At 42.2% G+C, this 26,291-nt stretch overlaps 1 protein-coding gene across 2 annotated transcripts in view; it reads left to right on the top strand.

Annotated features, from left to right (window-relative positions):
* The first annotated feature begins 259 nt into the window (after positions 1-259).
* The window catches only part of LOC142217067 (putative methyltransferase DDB_G0268948), a 61,024-nt gene continuing 34,992 nt past the window's right edge, over positions 260-26,291 (top strand). The window contains exons 1-2 of one of the 2 annotated variants that reach the window (XM_075285254.1): positions 260-362; positions 15,098-15,231. In XM_075285254.1, coding sequence (XP_075141355.1) covers positions 15,121-15,231 — 111 coding nt within the window. In that variant the 5' untranslated portion in view covers positions 260-362; positions 15,098-15,120. Of the gene's footprint in view, positions 363-742; positions 766-15,097; positions 15,232-26,291 lie in introns of those variants that run through there. The other variant, XM_075285255.1, reaches the window with a different exon arrangement.

Below are 26,291 nucleotides of genomic sequence, written 5' to 3'. Positions count from 1 at the left end.
CTCTCCAGCTGCTGTGAAACTACAACTCCCATCATGCTCCATTCACTTCCATGGGAGTTCCAAGAACAGCAGAGCCAGTATGCATGCTGGGAGTTGTAGTTTTGCAACAGCTGGAGAGCCGTACGTTTCTCAATGTACATCTCCATGATAACATAAAGTCTAAGCAAGCTCTGTACATGAGCACAGTTCACACGAGGATACTGCACCGCCCCTTGTGCCTGAAACGAAAACATCCCCCTGACGTCAGACTGCCAGATCATACTAACTGCAGCCTCAGCAGGGGGGTGCACGCACAGAATCTTCCGCCTCTGCTAGACCGAGTACCTCGTATTTTTGAACTTTGTACATTCCTGTTGTGCTAGGTAAGCCTTGTATGTCCGTGTAACCCTGTCCCCTCCGGCTAGCTGCTCAGGGGATACGATATGGACAGTTCCAAATGGAGGTTCAGCTGAGCAGTAATATGTGCCATTCTGTGGGTCTGTCAGCAGTGTGTGCTGAGGAGGCTCATGTAGTAGTGGTCACATGATTGTAATGTGTTCTATGTATGTGTGGTCAGCTCTTATGTATACTATACATCTATGCACTGATATACTGTATACCATCTCATGTCAGTCTACACTTAGACACATGTACACAGGAGGGGCGGCCCATCACATGTATTGTTTGTATTCCAGTTCAAAGTTCAGCATGACTTTGTCTATAAGTCCCACTGACTCCTGTCCCCTACACACACAGCAGGACGTCAGGAGGTGGTGGCAGGAGCAGGTAGGCTGCAGCTCTTCACATGCTGGACATTTGTCAGGAAACATTTCTATTTACATTCAAATAGGTTTTTGTGTCCATTCTGCAAACCCCATTCAAAAGTGCAGAACTTTCTGCCGCCTGTGAATATACGGTTTATTCTCCGACAGGCTGTAAGTCAGGTACCGTAGGTAGGTAACGCTGTTTCCTGCTTTTTAACTCCTTAATAACCACGCAGTGGGGTTTATTGATCATCTGTTCCTTTTTTTTGGCTATATTTTTTTTACAAGTGCGCTTTTTTTTAACTAGTTTTTCTGTCTTTTTTCACTGCTCATGTACTGGAGAGCATTTGAGCCTTTTTTGTCCCTTTTTAAAAAGGGGTTCGTCATAAATACAGAGGGAATACGGTCTCCATTTAAGCCTCACCCATTTTTCCTGACTTAAAAGCAAAAGTAGCAAGGGCAGCATAACATTTGGGGAAAGAAGGCACAAATGCCTTATAAATAAAGACCACAAAAAAAGCACAATTTACACCAATAAGGCTCCACGGGCCGGGAATGCAGCGCTAAAGTGCTGTGGGAACAGCTGCAGCAGAACGCATCGCTGTTCTTCCCGCAGTGTTTTGAACAGAAAGTTCATGGAGTTTTCCTCTGTGGACTTTCTGTAACCATTATATCTACGGGAAAGACGCTTGCGTTTCCGTAGATATAATTAACATGCTGCGATTTCCAAAACTACGCCGGTTTTGGAAATCACAGCATGTTTGCACTGTAGATTTTAACGCAAAGTGGGAATGGGATTCACATGAATCCCATCCACTTTACTGTTACTGTAAAATGCAGCGTATCCGGCCTGTGTAAAACGTCTGTATGTTGCTGTGGGTTTCTCTCTTTTTTTTTTTTTTTTTTTTTTTTTTTTTTTTTTTATGACTGCATGGGCCTAGTTACATGTTCATTTTTTTTTTCTTTGACAAGTCCAGTAAACAATCCAGCAAGTAAAGGTAATTTTTGCCAGTTTTCTCGGTTCACTCAATAGACTCTGTGAAAAGGGTGCCACTTTCTCAATGGAGCAGTTTTATGAAGACTAATGTTGATCATATCTTTAAGGCTGGCAGAGGGTGCGCCCCATAAATGAAGGACCCCCACCCCCTTGATCGGGCATCTGGGGAGATTGAACTCTAGTACATAGGAAGTGTAAAAACCTGTCAAGTCAGAAACCATTAAAAAGAGGCAATTTTTTAGCAGAAGGGCAATTGCACTTTTTTTTTTTTAACAAAATGGGGCAAAGTACACTTGGCTTATAAAGGTGCATCTCAACTAACACGTACACACTATTTTACATCATAAATAAGCACCACAGTAAAACTAGTCTAAAAAAAAGACGCATCTGCCTAAATTTGGTCAGAAAAGGAGATGATGATGATAAACAACCCCAGGTGAGTGGCTGAATCACTCACTGCACGTTAATTAATCTGTCCTATACTTAACCCCTTCCAGCCCGCGGTAATTGTTCAATTTTTGTTTTTGACTTCCAAACCCCATAACTTTTTTATTTTTCCGCTCTCAGAGCCATATGAGGTCTTAATGTTTGCAGGACAAAATGTTCTTCATGTTGCCGCCATTAATTGTTCTGTACAATGTACTGGGAAGCTGGAAAAAAATTCTGAATGGGGGGATTTGAAAAAAAAGTGCATTTGTGCGACTTTTTTATGGGCTTCATTTTTACAGCGTTCACTTTGCAGCCAAAATGACATGTCACCTGTATTCTATGTTATTGTATGATTCCAAGGATACCAAATTTATATGGTTTTATTTAATTTTAACCCCTTAACAAAAAATCAAAACTGTGCCAATTTTTTTTTTTCTAAAAGTCGCCATATTCTGACACCTGTAACTTTTTTTTTTTTGTATATACTTCTGTCTACGGAGATGTATAGGGTGTCTTTTTTTTTTTTGCAGGGCCCGGTGTGCTTATTAGTTATATCATTTTGGGGAATAACTATTGCTTTGATCACTTTTTATTCAAATTTTTATCAGAGGCAAAACATTGAAAAGCAGAGGTTCAGCACTTTTTATTTTTTTTAATATATATATTTTTCCCTTTATTAGACTACCTAAGGATCTGATCACTAATGCAATGTATTAGGGAGCCTTCACACGGAGTGTACGCTCCGCTCATTCTGAACGTAAAACTCGTTGAGAATGAGCGCATAAAACCCAGTTTCCATTGACTTGAATGGGTGCCAACATATGAGCGCTACCCATTGAAATCAATGGGAGGCTTTTTTCCCTTTTGCTTTCAATGTGATACGCACGTATGCCGGCACCCATAGAAATCAATGGGAGCTGGTTTTTACACGCTCATTCTGAACAAGTTTTACATTCAGAATGAGTGGAGCGTAACTCCGTGTGTAGGCTCCCTTACAATGCTAATGCATTGCAAAAAATCATCAATTCTTTTGCAGGCTACATATAGTAGCCTGCAAAAGAAAATCATTGCAGACAGCTCTGAGAGCCTTCACAAGGTTCCCTGCTGTCAAGCCAATGTGACGCCGGCCCCGGAGCTAGCTCCGGGTGCTAGCGATCACCTGCAAAATGTTGGCGTCCACACGCCGCCAGTAAAATGGTGCATTGGTCAGCTTTGACCGAGGCACCAGAAGGGTTAATGCCTGCAATCAGTGCAGACATTAGCGCTTGGTGCCTGCTGTATAAAATAACAGACACCGGCGGTTATGGCGGTCCCCATAATTAAACTCCTGGCATCCACTGTACTAGTACTGCGGATGTCGGGAAGGGATTAAAAAGGACCTTTTATGTCCTTATAAATGTACAAAACCGTATATTGATAAGGACATAAAAGGTCTTTTTTAATCCCTTCCCGACATCCGCAGTATATACCAGTGCTTTCCTGATATGTGCACTGATATAATTTTTATTCTTATTCTTATGGTAGAGTTGGAAGGGACCTCAAGGGCCATCGGGTCCAACCCCCTGCGAGTGCAGGTTTTCCTAAATCATCCCAGCATATGTTTATCCAGATTCCGCTTGAAGATTTCCATTGATGGAGCGCCCACCACCTCCCGTGGCAGCCTATTCCACTCTCTCACTACCCTCACTGTCAGAAAGTTTTTCCTAATGTCTAATCTGTATCTCTTTCCCTTTAGTTTCATCCCATTGCTTCTTGTACTTCCTTGTGCTAATGAGAATAGGGTAGATCCCTCTGCACTGTGACTACCTTTCAGATATTTGTAGGCTGCTATTAAATCTCCCCTCAGTCTTCTCTTCTGCAAACTAAACAATCCCAGTTCTTTTAGCTGCTCCTCATAGGACATGGTTTGCAGACCTTCCACCATTTTGGTTGCTCTTCTCTGGACTTGCTCCAATATATCGATGTCTTTCTTGAATTGAGGCGCCCAGAACTGTACACAGTATTCCAGGTGTGGTCTGACCAGGGAAGAGTACAGCGGAATAATGACCTCTCTTGATCTAGATTCAATGCTTGTCTTAATACATCCCAGAATTTTATTAGCCTTTTTTGCAGCAGCACCGCACTGTTGGCTCATGTTGAATTTGTGATCTACTATTATGCCCAAGTCCTTTTCCCCTATGCTATCACTTAGTTCTATTCCTCCCATACTATATATGTTTTTTACATTTCTGTTACCCAGATGTAGAACTTTGCATTTGTCCCTGTTAAATACCATTTTGTTCGCCTCAGCCCATTGTTCCAGTGTCTCTCTCCACTGTCTGAAGAGTGGGTAAGGAACACCCCTTCTGATAGCACAAGGTTATGTTAGAGGACAGTCGAAGTGGGTGTTCTTTACAGCCCACCGATGACCCTAGGCTGTAAGGTCCTCTCTTCTGACAGTGGGGAGATATCGGGGATAGTGGTGGTAAGTAAAACATGGCTGCTGTGGGAAGGGGTTAAATTGAAAATCTCTAAAATCCGTAAAATGTGCTGCTCAGCTGAGTTGCAATGTGCTACTCATTACTGCAGCTAAGTATGTGGTTATTGATTAAAAAAAAAAAAAAAAAAAAAAAAGCACTGTGTGATCCCAACCTATATAAATGTATAACAACTGTGACCCTGGTAACAGCCTTCACATTATTAGGTCTGTTTTTTTTTCCCCAGAAAGGCCTTTTCAGAGCCCCTTCACACAGAGTATACGCTCACTGATTCTGAACGTGTAACACGTTCCGAATCAGCGGCGTTAACACAGATCCCATTGCTTTCTATGGGAGCTGGCATACGTGCGCTCCCCATAGAAATGAATGGGCTGCTTTTTTCCTTATATACATGCGTATCACATTGAAAGCAATAGGGGAAAAAAGCAGCCCATTCATTTCTATGGGGAGTGCATGTATGCCGGCTCCCATAGAAAGCAATGGGATCTGTTTTAACGCTGCTGATTTAGAACATGTTACACATTCAGAATCAGTGAGCGTATACTCTGTGTGAAGGGGCCCTCAGGCCTTTTGCACAAGTTAAGGTATCCTGCTATGCAGACAGTCGGGGGTCTGAGATTCTGAAAAGAGATGTGATAAACATGGATCAAAACATACGTCTGCTATTACAGAAAGCTCATAATAAATACTTCCTAAGTCTTTGGAAAATGCAGCATGTCAGGGCGGGTTCACACCTGAGAAACCTGCAGAACGGAGACCGGGCGCAGATGTGAACGAGCCCTTACAGTGCACTTCCTGCATCTAATGCTTTCATAACTTTTGTCATTATTGGCGCTGAAAGCTCAAGTTCTGTTTCTGTACATATGTTTTTATCTATAATAAAAACTTATCCCATGCAATGAATGCCATAGCAAAAAAAAAAAAAATTGAATAAAAAGTAGTCCACAAATCTGCTTCTGGCCCCTTGTGAATAATATGTCTGTAGGAAGTAGCCTGTATAGGTGATTGTTGTGGGGGCTGCAAAAACCTAAATCCTTAACAACTCCATTAAAGTTATGTTCACATGGCATAAAACTGACCGAAAAGATGCTCTGGAATTGTTAATTATTGGAAAATCCAACTTGTCAGGAGTGGTGACAGAAACCCTGACTCCTGTACCAGCAGCAAAATCGCTTCGAAAGAACTTGTATGTGGTTGTAGGGGCTGTTTGTGGCATAGTGATTATATACATATGAATATATACATGGTTTTTGTGCGCTCCTGCTACTGTGAGAAAACTGTTCTTAATCCATTTATTCCCTAAACTGTTCAGTGCACCCAGGACATGGTCATGTCTGTCAGGGAATTCATTTTTATCTGTCATTGCTGCATATTATGACCTACTAACTTTTATGATAGGGGGCGGTAGTAGATGGCAAAAATGGGTGCTCTGGTGTGTATTTCCCCGGTGCACCAAATAGCTCATTACTACATGGATTGAACAGTCCTTTTCCCAGTAGTAAAACTGCACTTTGACATAAAAAAGTTGTCTTCACTGTGGCACAAACAACTGTTCAGGTATATAAGTTTAGAAGTGATTTTGATGGTGCTAGACTATCTTTAAAGGGTATTCCAGTATAATAATAATAATAATAAATAAGTAAATAAAAAAAACAGCTGGGGGCAGGATAAAAGAAAAAGAAAGCTCTTCACCTATCCTGGCATCCAGTTTGGGCAGTGCATCACCCATTCTCTTATGCAGGGGCTCTATTGACCACTGTGGCCCTTCCACTTCTGGCTCAAGCAGTTCAAGGACTGGAGAGGGCATACACTCATACACTTCTGGAACTGAGGGACAGGGTTAGGTGAGCACCATTTCTTTTTTTTTTTTTTTTTTTTATTTTACCCCTGCCCGGCCCCTGTTAGTTTTTCAGTTATCCCAGCAAATGCCTTTAAGACCTCTGTGCAGTTGATATATTACCGCATATCTTCATTATCTTTGCTCCACATTTTGAGGAATGAGAGAACAAGAAAATGTTTCCCTTTTACATATCTTTATATATAATTATTTACAGCATCTAACTTAGAACAGAAATAGCTCACTAACTTGTCAATTTACTTCTTGATGGTTGTAAGGAAGAGATGTTCTGCTTGGAGAGAGAAGGACTCTCTTGTGATCAATGGTTAATGGAGTAAAATGCATAATGCAGCACCCATGGACTGCCATGTGCTCCTCCACTTTCATACATTGCTTTATTTTATTTTTTTCTTGGACTTATAGTGGATACATGAGAGAAAAAATTCATGTCCTATTACAGCAGTATCGTCCCCTAGAAGCCTGGTGGTATATGAAGGTAACAGGCCATGCGCTTGAGGAAAGATTCTTACTCCTTCAGCAGAAAATTGTCAGGATCCATCTAAATTGTGATTTAGGCCAGGACCCCACTTTGCGAATACACAATGTTTTGGCCGTGGTGGAAATGCCACAGCAAATGCTCCATATTACAGTACCTGCATAGTGGATGAGATGGCTAATCCCATTCACACGTTGCAGAGAAATATCCACAGTGGAAATGCTGCAATTTCAAAAACTGTCCCGTTTTTGTACATCGCAGCATGTCAATTATTCCTACAGAGATGCTGGTGTTTTCATCTGCTGTGTCTACCAGTTTGCTGCGCCATCTTCCAGTGCACCCCGGGTTCACTGTGATAGGCCCAAAGATCCATATAGACTCTAGCCTAACTGAGTACAGCCTAGTATTAGCCAACCTTGTCTTAGGGACGCAGCCAACCTGCTTGTTAACCTTTCTTCTGCACCGTGGGCCATAGTAGGTTGCCACTCAGTAGACGCATTCCTCTTTGGGGAGAATTTCTGTGTAAAGCTAGAGACACGCAGCTTTGTAACCTGAAGCCAGGAGAACATCCAAAATGAAGGAAAAGTTAAGATAAATACGAACACGTCATCTCTTATCTCCTGCGTCCAAGCTCAAAATGCTACTGCACAAAACAGTATTTGATTCCAACCTTATGCATAGAAGGACAATTTACAGTATGTGGTGTACCTATAACTCATAGTACAGAGCCGCAGGAACTAAGGTTATACAAAGTGGGGTATACAAAAATCTGCCTAAGGCGAAGTCCTCCCTTTTTATTTTTTTTAGGCAAACCAGCATATTTAACAGAAAGGAAAAGTCTGTTTATCCTTTATAATTTCCATTCATTTTTAAGCCAGGCGTGACTTCTACTTCTCTGCCATTTATCCCCAGTGTCTCTCTTCAGTTCCTGCACAGGCTGTGCCACCTTCTTGTCAGGCCCGGTTCACATCTGTGTTCAGGTTTCTGTTTAGGGAGTCTGCTTGGGGACTCCCTGAACGGAAACCTATACGCATTAAAAAGCGCTTACCTAAAGTAAGTACTGCTTTTCTGCATGTTTTGTGCAGAAACTACATGGACCCCATTATGGGGTCTGCGGGCTTCCTAGGTAACCACTTTTTAATGCGTATAGGTTTCCATTCAGGGGTCCCCAAGTGGATTTCCCGAATAGAAACTAGAACACGGATGTGAACCGGGCCTAAGGAGAAATGCTCCGTAATAGAGATGAGCGAACACTGTTTGGATCAGCCGATCCGAACAGCACGCTCCCATAGAAATGAATGGAAGCACCTGTGACGCTGACTTTGCCGGCGGCCGGCCGGCGTCACAGGTGCTTCCATTCATTTCTATGGGAGCGTGCTGTTCGGATCGGCTGATCCGAACAATGTTTGTTCATCTCTACTCCATAACTAATTGAATAATGGAAACCTGTCACACACAGGATGGCTTTCTCAATCACTGTTTCCGAATGGAAGGCGGCAAATCTGTGTTGGGTGGTGTCCAACACGGTCATTTTGAAAGCTGCCATCTTGGAACCAAATTTAATTTTTTTTCAAATGGGAAGAAGTGCATGTGACATATGGATCTGATAGTACCATACACATACATATCCTTAGCAACATGCCACACACAGGATGGTGCTCCCAGACACTGTTTTTCATTTATTCAGGCGTGTCCATACCTTAGGGCTAGTTCACACGGGGACATGGAGGAGGATTTTGACAGCGGAATCCACGTCCTAATCCTCCTCCATACAATGTTAGTCTATGTAGACTTCTAGCTTTTTTTTTTTTTTTTCTGCTAGCAGACAAAAAGAAGTGACATGACCTTTCTTCAGGCGTTTTCTGCCTGAAGAAAGCAATAGAAGTGAATGGGAAGCGTTTTTTACTTTTGCAAAAAAAACGCGTCGCGTTTTTTGCGGCCCGTTCTCTTAAAGGATGGGAAAACCGCCTGGAAGTGGTTTTTGCAAAAAAACGCTCCACAAAAAGCGGGAGCCGGGCAGCCGCCATAGCCGCCGGGTGTCTACTGCTTTAAGCAGTAGACAACCGGCTCTAATGCCTCCGATCGGTCCCCGGACCGATCGGAGGCATTAACCCCTCTGGCACCACGGTCAAAGGCGCCGGAGGCCGACATCACGGTCAAATGCTCCAGGGCCGACGTCACGTTGCCATGACAGCCGGGAGCCTGTACAAGGCTCCCAGGGTTGTCTGCAAATTCTCTCTTTTGCAGGCTGGTCTATACAGCCTGCAAAAGAGAGGATGATTTTTTGCAATGCATTGTAATGCATTGCATTAGTGATCAGACCCCCTGGGGTTCAACACCTCTAGGGGGTCTAATAAATGCAAAAAATAAAAATAAAAAAAAAAGTAAAAAAAAATATAAAATATAAAAAGTATTAAAAGTTCAAAATCACCCCCCTTTCCCTAGAACACATATAAAAGTAGTTAAAAACTGTGAAACACATACATGTTAGGTATCCCCGCGTCTGAAATCCAGGGCCGCCGATAGGCCAGTACTACTGCTACTGGCGTCAGGGGCCCGGCCAAATTGAAAAATGGGGGGGGGGGCCCGGTTTTGGCCCGCCACCATGTGCCGGCCCCCTGGCGCCCGTAGCAGTCATTGTGTATGTCCTATTTCAACTCAGATCTGCATCCAGAGGACGCAGATCTGAGTTGAAGACATACGCGGCTGAAGCAAGGAGCTGACACAGGTCAGCTCCTCGCTTCGCCGCTGTGTGCCTCTCTCGCTGTCATATATGCGGCTGAAGCGAGGAGCTGACCTGTGTCAGCTCTTCGCTTCGCCGCCTCCGCTACTGGCTTGTAGACGCGATGTGATGACGTCACATCGCGTCTATAACTGTGCGCCAGTGAGAGAGAGGCGCGCAGAGAGCTGCGAGGGAACGAAGGAGAAGGTAAGTCAGTCAGTGTAATGTGGAACGTGAAACTGGGGGCAGAGATGGAGAGGACGGCATGACACTGGGGGTAGAGATGGAGAGGACGGCATGACACTGGGGGCAGAGATGGAGAGGACGGCATGACAATGGGGGCAGAGATGGAGGGACATGAATATGGGAGCAGAGATGGAGGGGACATGAATATGGGGGCAGAGATGGAGGGACATGAATATGGGGGCAGAGATGGAGGGGACATGAATATGGGGGCAGAGATGGAGAGGATGGCATGACAATGGGGGCAGAGATGGAGGGACATGAATATGGGGCAGAGATGGAGGGACATGAATCTGGGGGGCAGAGATGGAGGGCATGAATCTGGGGGTAGAGATGGGGGACATGAAAAAGGACAGAGATGGAGGGGACATGAAACTGGGGGCAGAGATGGAGGGGGGGACATGAATCTGGGGGCAGAGATTGGGTGGGAGACATGAAACTGGGGGCAGATGAAGAGTGTATATGAAGCTGGGGGAGAGACGGAGGGGGGACATATAATGTACGGGTGACTGTAGGAGGATTATACTGTGTGCGGGCACATGAAAAATTAATGAGAATGGGTGGAGTCAACATAACAGTGGGTGGGGCTAAATTTGCCGCGGCGCGCAAAGCGCGCCGCACATTTTGTCCCTCTTGTGGTTCTTCAAAAGTTGGGAGGTATGGGTACAGGGGGCAATGGAAAGATGTTAGAGGGTGGACGGGGGGGATTGTTGGGACATCGGGTGTGCGGCACTGCGGAGAGGGAACTGGGGCAATAATATATAATATATAAGTTTTTAGCTGGAGAACTACAAGGCACACAATACCTCCAAAGGTATGTGTGCTTTGTATTAATAATGATGTAGGCTGCTATGCTACTACCATTGCAGCCTGTTTGGGGGTGGGACTTTCACTTTAAAGGAGTGTTCACATTGCGTTTTTGCCCTCCCTTGTGGGGATACGTTGGTAACCAGTCACAATCAGCTCCCCACTTATCCCTGCACGGAGAACTGCAGGCCCCCACTTTTTTTTTTTTTAATGGCCAGTTCTTCGTGCAGGGATAAGTTGACAGCTGATTCTGACTGGTTACCAACGTATCCCGGCAAGGAAGGCCAAAAACGCAATGTGAATAAGCCCTGAGGATTTATTAGGAGGCTCTTATAGATGGTGTTGGCTCTCTATAGGCGCTGTCACACGTAGCAGATTATACCTGCAAATAGAATCTGATTAAGCCTTGTAATGCTGCTAAATAAAGGGAAATGTAATACAGAATGGGTATGTCGCAAAATAAGGTAGTTTTACAATGGCGGGGGGGGGGGGGGGGTTCCAGACACTTAGGCTGTATGGGGCCCCAAAATTCCTGATGGCGGCCCTGCTGAAATCGCCCGCTCTACAAATCTATAAAAATATTTTTCCTGTTTGGTAAACGCCGTAGCGGGAAAAATAGTCAAAAGTGCCAAACCGCCGTTTTTTCACTGTTTTGATTCTGATAAAAATTTGAATAAAAAGTGATCAAAGCAATAACATTTCCCAAAAATGATAGAACTAAAAAGTACACACGGCTCCGCAAAAAAAGACGCCCTATGCATCCCTGTACACTTACGTATAGAAAGTTACGGCCGTCAGAATATGGCGACTTTTAGAAAAAAAAAAAAAAAAATTAACACAGGTTTGGATTTTTTTTAAGGGGTCAAAATGTAAATAAAACCATATAAATTTGGTATCCCTGGAACCGTACCGAAATACAGGGGACAGGTCATTTTGGCTGCACAGTGAACGCCATAAAACCAAAGCCCGTAAGAAATTCGAAGAAATGCATTTTTTCTTCAAATCCACCCCATTCTGAATTTTTTTCCTGCTTCCCAGTACATTATATAGAATAATTAATGGTGGCATCATGAAGAAAAATTTGTCCTGCAAAAATTAAGACCTCATATGGCTCTGGGAGCGGAGAAATAAAAAAAGTTATGGGGTTTAGAAGGAGGGGAGTCAAAAACGAAAATCAAAAAATGCCATCGGCGGGAAGGGTTTAAAAAAATAAAAAATAAAATAAAAATCTTTGCTGACTCGAGTATAAGTCGAGGGGGGGCTTTTTCAGCACAAAAACTGTGCTGAAAAATTCGGCTTATACTCGAGTATATACGGTGCTTGCACGTCTCTACTGCATGCACAACGTCAGTTAATGCAAAGTTGTAGTGGGCAATAGCAAGGTATTGGAAAATAAAGCATCTTAGGGTCCATTCACATGGAGGAAAATGGTGAGGAATTTGGTGTGGAATTTCAGCGCTGAAAAAAAGTCTAAGATCGGTCCACAGCAGTCTCTATTCTGGTGCGATTTTAGACTCCGCCTCCTCACATACGAGCCTCCGGCAGAACCAGCGTTGATTGGCCGAATGCTGTACTTTGTATTTATTACCCATAGACTATAATGGGGTTTGATGTTCGATCAAACAGTTGAGTATTGAGCGACTACTCGAATCGAACTTCAAACATTTCACTGTTCGCTCATTTCTAGTAAATAGGTATAAAAATAAAACCTCATAGGTTACTGATCGTAACTAGAGATGAGCGAGTACTATTCGAAACGGCAGTTTCGAAAAGCACGCACCCATAGCAATAAATGGAGCCGGCCGGCACGCAGACGGGGCCGGCGTCCTGCCGCTTTACCCCCTGCGTCCCGGCTGCGTCCATTCATTCCTATGGGTGCGTGCTATTCGAAACTGCCGTTTCGAATAGTACTCGCTCATCTCTAATCGTGACCATTTGCATGCTATATTAAACACTTCCGGACCGCCCATAGACTATAAACGTCCGGGAAGTGGTTGCCTTGTTCTGACAGGACGTATAGGTACGTCCAGTCAGAACACAGCAGCCGCACAAAATCGTACAGCGGCTTAAGCTGGGAGCCGGCTGTAACTTCAGCCGGAGCACCCAGAGAGATGGCAGGGAAGGTTTATTCACTTCCTTGCCTTCCCGATTGCTGTATACACTGCTATGGGTGCCGCCATGATGAGGCCGCCCTCTGACCCGGCGGTCACGTGATCCGCTGGTGTCAGAGTTTTACAAGAGCTGCTGGGTCCCTCTGTGTCCCCGAAAAAAAGACGCAAAAATGAGTTGAATGAGACATACAAGAAAAATGTTACAGCCCTCAAAACTGCACATACAAAAAAAAAAAAACGGAAATGTGTCTGGTCCTGGACCACAAATTGGCCTGGTACTGAAGTGGTTAAGACAAAGATTGATTGTGTTAAGATCAATAGCAAGTATTTTGTTGTGTCATCATCCCCGATCTATTAGTTTGGTTGTGGCATTTGCTATGTAACTACAGTCCTATGAAAAAGTTTGGGCACCCCTATTAATCTTAATCATTTTTAGTTCTAAATATTTTGGTGTTTATAACAGCCATTTCAGTTTGATATATCTAATAACTGATGGACACAGTAATATTTCAGGATTGAAATGAGGTTTATTGTACCAACAGAAAATGTGCAATATGCATTAATCCAAAATTTGACCGGTGCAAAAGTATGGGCACCTCAACAGAAAAGTGACATTAATATTTAGTAGATCCTCCTTTTGCAAAGATAACAGCCTCTAGTCGCTTCCTGTAGCTTTTAATCAGTTCCTGGATCCTGGATAAAGGTATTTTGGACAAACAATTCAAGTTCAGTTAAGTTAGATGGTCGCCGAGCATGGACAGCCCGCTTCAAATCATCCCACAGATGTTCAATGATATTCAGGTCTGGGGACTGGGATGGCCATTCCAGAACATTGTAATTGTTCCTCTGCATGAATGCCTGAGGATTTGGAGCAGTGTTTTGGATCATTGTCTTGCTGAAATATCCATCCCCGGCGTAACTTCAACTTCGTCACTGATTCTTGAACATTATTCTCAAGAATCTGCTGATACTGAGTGGAATCCATGCGACTCAACTTTAACAAGATTCCCGATGCCGGCATTGGCCACACAGCCCCAAAGCATGATGGAACCTCCACCAGATTTTACAGTGGGTAGCATGTGTTTTTCTTGGAATGCTCTTTCTTTTTGGACGCCATGCATAACGCCTTTTTTTATAACCAAACAACTCAATTTTTGTTTCCAAAATGAAGCTGCCTTGTCCAAATGTGCTTTTTCATACCTCAGGCAACTCTATTTGTGGCGTACGTGCAGAAACGGCTTCTTTCTCATCACTCTCCCATACAGCTTCTATTTGTGCAAAGTGCGCTGTATAGTTGACCGATGCACAGTGACACCATCTGCAGCAAGATGATGCTGCAGCTCTTTGGAGGTGGTCTGTGGATTGTCCTTGACTGTTCTCACCATTCTTCTTCTCTGCCTTTCTGATATTTTTCTTGGCCTGCCACTTCTGGGCTTAACAAGAACTGTCCCTGTGGTCTTCCATTTCCTTACTATGTTCCTCACAGTGGAAACTGACAGGTTAAATCTCTGAGACAACTTTTTGTATCCTTCCCCTGAACAACTATGTTGAACAATCTTTGTTTTCAGATCATTTGAGAGTTGTTTTGAGTAGCCCATGATGCCACTCTTCAGAGGAGATTCAAATAGGAGATCAACTTGCAATTGGCCACCTTAAATACCTTTTCTTATGATTGGATACATCTGGCTATGAAGTTCAAAGCTCACTGAGGTTACAAAACCAATTTTGTACTTCAGTAAGTCAGTAAAAAGTAGTTAGGGGAATTCAAATCAATAAAATGATAAGGGTGCCCATACTTTTGCACAGTCAAATTTTGGTTTAATGCATATTGCACATTTTCTGTTAGTACAATAAACCTCATTTCAATCCTGAAATATTACTGTGTCCATCAGTTATTAGATATATCAAACTGAAATGGCTGTTGCAAACACCAAAATATTTAGAACAAAAAATGATTAAGATTAATAGGGGTGCCCAAACTTTTTCATAGGACTGTATCTGGAAGAGGATTTATTTGGGATTAGCTGATTTTTTTTTTTTTTTTTTTTTTTTTTTTTTTTTGGGGACAAAGTTGTTTGTAGAGGAGTTTTTGACTTACTAACTTATCCTTAACTATTTCAGCAGTACTTGCTTGGATATAGCATTGCTCTGATCAGTTCTTCTAAATTTTTGCAAATGTATATATTAAAGAGACAGGCTTATCATTTACTTTACCTTTCTTATTTATTAATACAGGTGGCGGTTTAGCTTCTTTCCTAATGGCTACACAACTGTTTGAGGATAAGGAGCATGCATCCAAATATCAGAAATACAGGACTTCTCCACCACAAGAGATACAAGACCTGATCTTCAGCTATCTTGATAAAAGAGTAAGGAAATGTTTCAGAAAAATTATTTTCGCTTTATCAAAGATGTTTTATAGTTAGTGTACCTATTGCTCAGTTTTTTTTTTCCATAAATCAATAGTTCTGACTCCTAGATAATATAAAATTTGTAAAAGTACATCTTCATTTCCTTCCTGCCCCTGCACTGATCACTTTCTGTGAATACCTGTTCATATACGAAAGTCTGTACTCAGAGGGATCAAGTTACAGACTGCAGCCCTTCGGAGTTTATGGAATGGAAACAAAAGCTCCTGAAGGGAGACAGAGAGACGGAGATGTGGCTGCAGCTTCTAGTGAGTGTTGTTCCTCACCATTTTGCTGGATCCACATCTACACTGCTGAATACTACTGTATAAAATCATCCATGCTAATGCTGCTGCTCTTGAGAGTGACTTACAAAGACTGTAGAGCAGGATCTCCTGTTTTCTTCATTCCCTGTATATTGGAGAAATCATAGCAGCTAGTAAAAACTCACTGCAGAAAGCCTGTTATTATTCTTCTCATGCACAGTTGAGATCTCTTCATAAAATTTAGGTGTTCAAAAAATGCATTCAATAACAACTTACTTTAAGTTATGAAGGTTCACATTAGCGTCAGCCTTTCTGTTGGTCAATGGATATACCGAGCACTACAACAGAGGTCAGATAAGGAGCCTGACAGACCCCATAAATATAACCAGGTGTTCGTTCTTTAAATTTGAAATTGCTGTATGATCTGGTCTGTTTTGTAGGACTTTTTCGGATGCATGCTGCAACGGAGTCTCCAAATAGAAATTCCAACACACATGTGAATGTAGCCTTCAAAAATTCAAGATGCCTTATAAGTGATATGATCAGAAATGGTGTTAATGCTCATGTACATACATGGCCACTTATACAGAAAGTGTCACCCAACATGATAGGTACACTGTAAATAAATATAAATGTGCCTTAGCAGGAATCGGTTGGAGACAAAATTTTAGGAAACTCAACCATAAGAGTGTTCATAGAAATATAAGGTTGGTTTTACAAGATTACACTTATATTACTAAAAGGCTGTAAAATGATCTAAACTTGGCCAAGAAGTATCACAGTTTTAAAATCATTCCAAGGATGCATTGCTAATCTTTACATAATTTGTACTTTTTGTTTGGCTGAAGAGTAAATGGAATTAAAAATGTACAGTGTAGCTTAAAGAGGACCTTTCATCAGATTGGGCACAGGCAGTTCTATATACTGCTGGAAAGCTGACAGTGCGCTGAATTCAAGGCACTATCGGCTTTCCCGATCTGTGCCCGGTGTAAAGTGCTATTGGTCCCGGTACCGTAGGGCTTTACAGTCAGAAGGGCGTTTCTGACAGTTAGCCAGGGACGCCCTTCTGCCCAGCAGTGCCTATCGCACTGTACTGTGGAGCGGGGAGGAACTCCCCCCTCCCGCTCCTGATAATACTCGTCTATGGACGAGCTGTGTGGGCAGAGGGAGGGGGCATTCCTCCCCGCTCACACTCTACAGCGCGATAGGCGCTGCTGGGCAGAAGGACGTACCTGACTGACTGTCAGAAACGCCCTTCTGACTGTAAAGCGCTACGGTACCGGGACCGATAGCGCTTTACCCAGGGCACAGATTGGGAAAGCCGATAGTGTGCTGAATTCAGTGCACTGTCAGCTTTCCAGCAGTATATAGAACTGCCTGTGCCCAATCTGATGAAAGGTCCTCTTTAAACTTTAATGTATAGCTCACACTTTATAATTCTGTATATCTTCTATAGAAATTTGACCCCAACAGCAGATCTTAATGCTGATGCTACAAGGGCAGTCTTCACATACAACGTAAGGCTTCCAGGCACTCTACATACAGGTAAAGAATAGCCTATATAACATAAAGGTCCCTGACACACTACAGTACATACATATAAAGATCCATGTAGCTTCAATCACTAAAATTTACTCTGAAGACCTAAATTTTTCCAGAAGATATATACAGTTCCTCCAGAAGATGTGTTTCACGATGCTGTCTAAGGCGAGGTTCAACCCATCCTTGTGCTCTTTATCAAACATATACTTTAAAGAAAAATATCTTGTAAAAATGAGCTGCTATCTGTATACTCTTTGCTGAAATTTAGAGGTATTTCCACTTTAGTCATTTGATGCATCAATAACATTTGGTATACATTCCAAAAAGGTTTGGATCCCAGTATAAAGCATCTAACAGGCCCTTTTGTCTTGATTTCTTTTGAATGATGCTGTTCATCTTTGAGAGTTATAGAAAGAGCAAAGGAAGAATACACATTGTACAGAAGCTAAAGATGACATATTCCGCCAAAGTCTTGATCCCGTTCTTTAGGTGCCAGACTGCTTCTGGAATGAAAGCGATAGAGAGTGGATATAGGTAGTCAACTATGACATCTTCTAGGCACAAATCACTATAGCCTCATTGAGTAGAAGGTGATGAGTATTTTATCCAAGATCTCAGAAAACTTTGGGGAGGATTCATCATAACTGTTATGCCACTTTCGTGGCATAAAATAGTTGCAATATGGTGTTTTGACAATGGCATCGCCTATTTTTGGACAGGGCCTCTACCCACATAATATTCATCATCATTATTTGTGTCACGAGTGGCAAAAATGACAGCAAACTCTACGTCAGTCCTGGGGCAGGTGCAGATTTGTGGTTAGGCCAAGGATGTCAGGAGGATTAACTTGTGACTTTTAATTCCTTGTACACCAGAAAAATGGCATAAAAGGAATAATAAGTCTGCCCTGTTTTATTAAGTATTTCTTTTTCATGTGCAGTTTAGTCTGTGGTTTATAAAAAAAATAAAAATCTAATGTTATACCATCAATATGCTGAGTGCATTGCATTCGTAATGGTATCATAGAGAGACTTTGCTATAAGTTTCAATGATGCGTCAAAGAGGACCTGTCGCCAAGAACAACATCCTAAATGACACATATTTGATTGCCGCTGCTGTGTCCCTGCACAATTTAACATTATAAACACAAACTAAAATATATACATTGTCAGGGTGTTAGGTTGCTAGGTGGGGTGGCATAGACACACAAATCCAGATTTTTAGTCCAAACATGTAGAGTTTTATTTTTTTACTCCACAAGAAACAGGGAGGCAACACAAAAAGGGGGAAAAAAACATACAAAACAAATACCTGCCCGGGTAGGCTCTAACTACACACGTAAATAGGTTACCTCACCTATGATAGCAGTTTCAATAGCAAAATTGAAGGGTACAAGGCAAAGCTCCCACATTGTGACCTTCCAGCTGGCCCTGCAGCCCAGCTCTGTCCAAAGTCTTGCTGCTGGAGCTGACCTTTTAAACCTCACTGATGAGGACAATCCACAGCAGCTGACACGCTGCAGAAACACCCACAATGTGTGGACTGGAGGGGGGTGGAATGACAGGTCCCACTGCCAATCCTACCTGCCATTCCTAAAAAATCCAGCCCAATACTGAGCATGTAACAAAAATGCTTAGCAGACAAAAGCTGTCTGCTGAGAACAAGTCATTCCTGGACTTTCTCTCATCTCACCCACCTGAGTAGTCTGGGAGAGATGTACACCCCCTCCATTATTTTACCGGCCATCGGCTTACAACATATATATATCTCAGATTCTTACAAGTTGCATTTGCTTGTTTATCAGTTCTTTTCCATCCTCTCAACATTTGTTTCTATTTTTACGTTTGTGAGCAGTCATACCATACTGGTGTTTTGTTTTATTCTTTTAGTTTATCTAACTGTCAAGATGTTTAAGCATCCTGTTCTATTGAACGCCTGCCAAGTATTTGTGCAAATTATTGCACAAAATATACTTGTATATTGGCGTACTTTATAGTTGCCTTAAGGCTAAGGCTCCACAGGACGTCCCGCAGCAATAAAGCGGTGCGGGGAAAACTGTGGCAGCAATACATCGCGGTTCTTCCAGCATCGCTTTAAACAGAAAGTTCGCTGAGTTTTCCTCTGCAGAGTTTGTTACAATTATATCTATGGGGAAACTGTCGGCGTTTCCATAGGTATACTTGACATGCTGCCAAAACGTGGCGTGTCTGCACCGCAGTGCAAAGTGGGCATGGGAATTGGCAGAATCTCATACACTTTGCCATTACTGTAAAATGTCTCAGGGTGCGCTAAAGCTGCAAAGTATTTGACAGATGACTAATCGTAATTTTATTTTATTTTTTTTCTATTTTATCACATCCCCCGCTTTTACATAGATATAGAAATTTTTTTTTGTTTTCACTCAGGACAACCCCTTTTAATCCACTTTTGTGACACTTCAGGAAATAAAAATCATTCCTATTCTGACAGTGTTCAGATTTAGTGGCCCCCTTATATCTCCCTTTCTGTGCATCACTACAGATAGCAGTTCTGTTTTGCATTAAAAAAGTATATAAATACCATTTTAGGTCTGTGGAATGGAAGGATTTTATTTTCTGTAAAGCAGTAAATGGTGAAGCTTTTGCAATTTTGTTTGAAGCAATATCATTCAATCCAAATTACAGCAGTTCAAAGACCAGAACAGACTTTGACAGCTTGTACTAGTGGAAAAAAGTCTGTTTCCTTTCTGTCAGTGATTTGATGTTTGCGTTGTTGCTTGGCAATGCATTTTGGAAGAAAGTGTATCTGGCAGAATCTTCCAATGTCCTTTTCAGTTAATTGTGTGCTGAAGAACATGAAATGTTCATTTTACACCTAAGTCAATTATATTGAAGCCCTAACCATTGTACGATATTCTGCTATACAAAGCATTGTGGTTTTAACTACATTGTACACATGCTTAAAATGAGTAAACATACAGTCCTATGAAAAAGTTTGGGCACCCCTATTAATCTTAATCATTTTTAGTTCTAAATATTTTGGTGTTTGCAGCAGCCATTTCAGTTTGATATATCTAATAACTGATGGACACAGTAATATTTCAGGATTGAAATGAGGTTTATTGTACTAACAGAAAATGTGCAATATGCATTAAACCAAAATTTGACCGGTGCAAAAGTATGGGCACCTCAACAGAAAAGTGACATTAATATTTAGTAGATCCTCCTTTTGCAAAGATAACAGCCTCTAGCCGCTTCCTGTAGCTTTTAATCAGTTCCTGGATCCTGGATAAAGGTATTTTGGACAAACAATTCAAGTTCAGTTAAGTTAGATGGTCGCCGAGCATGGACAGCCCGCTTCAAATCATCCCACAGATGTTCAATGATATTCAGGTCTGGGGACTGGGATGGCCATTCCAGAACATTGTAATTGTTCCTCTGCATGAATGCCTGAGTTGATTTGGAGCGGTGTTTTGGATCATTGTCTTGCTGAAATATCCATCCCCGGCGTAACTTCAACTTCGTCACTGATTCTTGAACATTATTCTCAAGAATCTGCTGATACTGAGTGGAATCCATGCGACCCTCAACTTTAACAAGATTCCCGGTGCCGGCATTGGCCACACAGCCACAAAGCATGATGGAACCTCCACCAAATTTTACAGTGGGTAGCAAGTGTTTTTCTTGGAATGCTGTTTCTTTTTGGACGCCATGCATAACGCCTTTTTTTTATAACCAAACAACTCAATCTTTGTTTCCAAAATGAAGTTGGCTTCTCCAAATGTGCTTTTGCATACCTCAGGCAACTCTATTTGTGGCGTACGTGCAAAAACGGCTTCTTTCTCATCACTCTCCCATACAGCTTCTCCTTGTGCAAAGTGCGCTGTATTGTTACCGATGCACAGTGACACCATCTGCAGCAAGATGATGCTGCAGCTCTTTGGAGGTGGTCTGTGGATTGTCCTTGACTGTTCTCACCATTCTTCTTCTCTGCCTTTCTGATATTTTTCTTGGCCTGCCACTTCTGGGCTTAACAAGAACTGTCCCTGTGGTCTTCCATTTCCTTACTATGTTCCTCACAGTGGAAACTGACAGGTTAAATCTCTGAGACAACGTTTTGTATCCTTCCCCTGAACAACTATGTTGAACAATCTTTGTTTTCAGATCATTTGAGAGCGGGCTGTCCATGTTCGGCGACCATCAAACTTAACTGAACTTGAATTGTTTTGTAGAAAGAAATGGTCCAAAATACCTTCATCCAGGATCCAGGAACTGATTAAAAGCTACAGGAAGCGACTAGAGGCTGTTATCTTTGCAAAAGGAGGATGTACTAAATATTAATGTCACTTTTCTGTTGAGGTGCCCATATTTTTGCACCGGTCAAATTTTGGTTTAATGCATATTGCGCATTTTCTGTTAGTACAATAAACCTCATTTCAATCCTGAAATATTACTGTGTCCATCAGTTATTAGATATAGCAAACTGAAATGGCTGTTGCAAACACCAAAATATTTAGAACTAAAAATGATTAAGATTAATAGGGGTGCCCAAACTTTTTCATAGGACTGTAACTCCTATCCCCCAGGAACACTCCCAAACTAGGCAAAATTGGCCACTTTTGGGCAGAGTTTATGAAAGTCAGGGCCACCTCTTCATCGGTCACTTACTTCAGTGCCCACTCAGCTGATCAGTGGGTGTTCAGTATGTGATTGGTGGGAATCCAACACCTGAGACCCGCACAAAATCGACTGGTTGAAGAGGTGCAGAATGTTGGTGGTGCTCTTTACTGAATTCCAGCACATAGCATAGGAGCTGTTTTTTGGTATCTGGTATTTTGGCAAGTCAGTCACATTCACTTAATTAAAGGGGTTGTCCGGGATGACTTAAAATCCCTACAAAATCCTCTAAACGCCCTCCCCCTCCTACTTTCTAAATAACATTGATTACCAGAAATGTATAGTTACCCATATCCTTAAGGTGGTCATGTTACCACCAGTAATACTCGCTCATCTCTAGTCTCTGCAAAAGTGTCATGGCATCCAAAAACCAAACGTCTAAGTCTGTGCTCCAAAAACCAAATAATCTTCTTCCCTTCTGTGTCCAGCTGTGCCCTAATATCAGTATATACCACATATGACATTACATACGTTATCCTTGGTACACCAGTGTCATACATGTGGCATAAAGTACAGTTTGGGCACACAGTAGGGCGCAGAAGGGAAGGAGCGTGATGCGACTGGTATCTGGACGCCATGTCATGTTTGTAGAGCCTGTAAGGTACCAGAAAAGTGGATTCCCCAAAGGAGTGACCCCCAGTTTGAAAACTGCACCCCTCAAAGAATTTCTCAGGGGGTGTAGTGAGTATTAGTATCCCAGACGTGACTGCACAGCGGATGGCGAAGAGGGAATATGTAAGCTGTGCAGAGTACATTGCAAACACCAAATTCCCTACTATGTTCCAGTAGCTCCTATGATTGGGGGAGTCACTTTGGGGGTCACTTCTGGTATATTTTCCCTCATAAGCTGTAAATCTGGGGTGTCCCCTGATATACGCTCACACAACATATTCCCTTCCTGCTGCAGCCAGTTGTGTTCTAATAATTTGGCAATTTTGTTGTGTGTTTTTTGTCCGTCCTCACATTGCTAGATGCTATATTTTCTTTATTTTTTCTGGTGATGTGGCCATATAAGGGCTGGTTGTTTGCGGGATGAGATACATTTTGTAATGACACCATCTTGGGGTGCCTACAACTTACTGAATACATTTTATTAACTTTTTTTTTTTTTTGCTGCATTAAGAAAATAAATCAATTCTGGCATTGAGTTTTACATTATTCGCCATGCAGCGTACAGTATAAGTAACATGTGACCTTTATTCTGTGGGTCGGTATGGTTACGGCGGTACCTCATTTATATTATTTTTTTGTGTTACTAATTCTGCAGAACAAAAACACATTTAGGGACATAAATCAGTGTTTTTTGCATCGCCATCTTCTGAGAGGCGTAACATTTTTATTTTTTGGTTGACAGTGTTGGTTGAGGGCTTATTTTTTGCGGGACAACCTGTGCTTTTTATTGGTACTGTTTTGGGGTGCTAAACCCTTTGTTTGTGGTGGTCATCAGGAGAAAAGTTGTATTTCATGTGATACTAACTTCAGTAGTCCCAGACTAGACATCTGAAGAAAAACATATCCTAGCCTAGATTCCAAAATTAAAACAAATATCAGATTAAATAAGAATACAAACCTCAGTTATAAGGCCCCGTTTAAATTGGGGTTGATTTTGGCGCTGAATCCACATCATAAGCCGCCCCCTCACAATAGCAGTCTATGTAGACCGCTAGCTTACTTTTTTCTGTGAGCGGCATGGTAAAGGATCTTATTTATGTGTGTTTTGAAGTGACATTTTCTGGTTTCAACAAGGGCTAAGACCGCACGTAGTGGGCCGCAGCAAAAAAGTGCTGCGGCAGAAACTTTCTGCTTTCATTATATCTATAGGGAAACCACCAGCATTTCCATATAATGACAGATATAATTGACATGCTTCCAACAGTTTTGGCGATGTGTGGATAGGATTCGCTGGGGCTTCGGCCTTACAATGTTTTCTGCTTACCAAGCTTGTCCTGGAATAAACTAATACTTGAAGGACAAATGTAGAAATAATGTTAGGTAGGGCTGGGCGATTAATCAAATTAATTAGTTATTTCCATTAGGTGTGATTTTTGACTTTGGTCAGATTTATGAATCTATATTGGCAGCAGGAGAGGCTAGGGAGTGGTGCTGTACAGTTTGCACTGTACACTGATAACTTAGGAACAATGCAGAATTCAAGCACAATGCTGGTTTTCTAAGTCCCAAACAATCCTTGCAGTGTCCTCAGGTTCCCCTGCAGTTGCCTCTCAGATATGCAGTCACGTGTTAATGGTATTTTACAGGTCGCAATGTTTAAGCGACACCCAAAATGTGTAGACTTTCCATAGGAGACTCAGATGCAGATTCCACCTAAAATCGAGAGAGAAGTCCTGAATGGAGGAATTTTCTCTCCACCAGTTTTATACATGGTGCAGGGGGTCTGTGAGTGTCCACAGGTAAGCAGGTTTTTTTTTTTTTTTTTTAGCAGATGGGGGCACCATATACTTACAACAATAACTGATAATACCAAGAGAACACTTTGAGCACCAATAAAAATGTCTGTACTTACTGGATTTACTGATTTTGTAGGGGCCCTCTGCCCAAAATATGCATGTTATGGGATTTCTGCATTTATTAATTTCTGAACAGATTGCTTTCCTCATCGTGTGGATGAGATTTGTTAAAAATCACATACATTGTTGGGCAAGTAATAGAGAAGATATACTAGGAGTCCTTAGCAGCTTAGGAAGAAAAGAAAGAAGGAAGACTTCATAGTCATATTCATTTAGTTTTCTGTGCGGGGTGATCTTCGCTTGGTCTGATGTAGATTATACAGCCTGATCGCGGTTGGAAGGAATGACCTGCGATAGTGCTCCTTCTCACACTTGGAATGACGCAGACAGTCACTTACAGTGCTGCCAATTGCCATCGAGGTCCCATACATGGGGTGGGATTTGTTCTCTCGCATGGAGGTCACCACCTGTACTGGGTCCAGGGGGTTCCCCAGGACAGAGCTGGCCCTTCTGATCAGCCTGTCCAGTCTATTTCTGTCCCTGGTTGATATACTGTTCCCCCATCAGGCCACACCAAAAAAGATGGCTGAAGCAACCACAGAGTTGAAAAGGGCCCTAAGAAGTGGCCACTGGACTCCAAAGGAACTCAGCCTCCTGAGCAGGTAGAGTCTGCTGTGGCCCTTTCTGTGCAGCGCCTCCAGGTGATCAGCCCAGTCTAATTTATTATTGAGGAGCACACTCAGGTACTTATAGGTCCTGACTATCTCAATGCATGTCCCTTGGATCTCCCCCGGGGTCGGAGCGCTTCTCCGTTTACTAAAGTCCACCACCATCTCCTTGGTCTTCCCAGCATTAATCTTGACGTGGTTCAGCTGGCACCATTCAACAAAATCCTGGTTAAAGTCTCTGTATTCCCTATTGTCGCCATCAGTGATAAGGCCTACTATAGCAGAGTCATCGGAGTACTTCTGTAAGTAACAGCTGGATGAGTTGTGCCTAAAGTCAGCAGTGTACAGTGTGGAGAGAAATGGGGCAAGAACTGTACCTTGTGGTGCCCCTGTACTACAGATCAGTGTCAGACACACATTCCCGGGCTCTCACATACTGAGGGTGGTTTGTCAGGTAGTCTAGGATCCAGTTGGACAGGTGATGGTCCACACCACCAAGGTTCAGCTTCTCCCTCAGTAGCCCTGGCTGAATGGTGTTGAAAGCACTGGAGAAATCAAAGAACATTATTCTCAGTGTTCCTGGTTTCTCCAGGTGACAGAGAGCTCTATGAAGAAGTTGGATGATGGCGTCATCTACCCCAATGCCCGGCCGATAGGCAAACTGGAGGGGGTCCAGAGCGGAGCACACTAGGGGGCGTAGGTGAGTCAGGACCAGTCTCTCTAGGACCTTAATCAGGTGGGATGTCAGTGCTACAGGTCGGTAGTCATTGTAGGCCATCGGGTTGAGTTTCTTCATCGAGAGACTCCTGTCTATAACAAATGTTTGAAATATTTCTGATACTATGGTCCGTCTTTTTTCATTTTGTTCTGTTATGTTCCGTATTCTTTGAAAAATTTAATAAAAATTATTGAAAAGAAAAATCTCATCCACTGCCATCTCATCTCATCTCTGCCACTGTAATATGTAGCAGATTTTTTTTGACTGCAGATTTAGACTAAGGCCCAACATTGCAGTACACAGCTTAAAAAAAAAAAAAAAAAAAAAAAAGCAGAAACGCGTTAGTTTTTTCCAAAGCATTTTTCATCTAATTTTTGCTGTTTTGTTTCTCTGCAGTATTTCTTCCCTTATTATATCTAAAACGCAACTTTTCTGCTGATTTTTTTTTTTTTTTTTCCTGCAATGTATGAATGGAATTATCCAGAATCTAATTCACAGTACAGTAGGAAAACACTATGTTTCCACAACATGGGACTTTAGCCTTACAGTAAATCTGCACTATAATTGTATGTGAACATACCTTGTGAAAGAACAATGAGTCAAAGATTTTCTACTTGGGTAAGCAGTTAAGTAATTGCTGTGCATGCAATTTCCTTATGTAAAAAAAATAGGCCTTAATACTTCACATAAGAAAATGGCATTCA

The sequence above is a fragment of the Leptodactylus fuscus genome, chromosome 8, assembly GCF_031893055.1.
Source record: "Leptodactylus fuscus isolate aLepFus1 chromosome 8, aLepFus1.hap2, whole genome shotgun sequence".
NCBI classification, from domain to species: Eukaryota; Metazoa; Chordata; class Amphibia; order Anura; family Leptodactylidae; genus Leptodactylus; species Leptodactylus fuscus.
The sequence above is the reverse complement of the archived record's forward strand: the minus strand, read 5'-3'. Positions and strand labels throughout refer to the sequence as shown.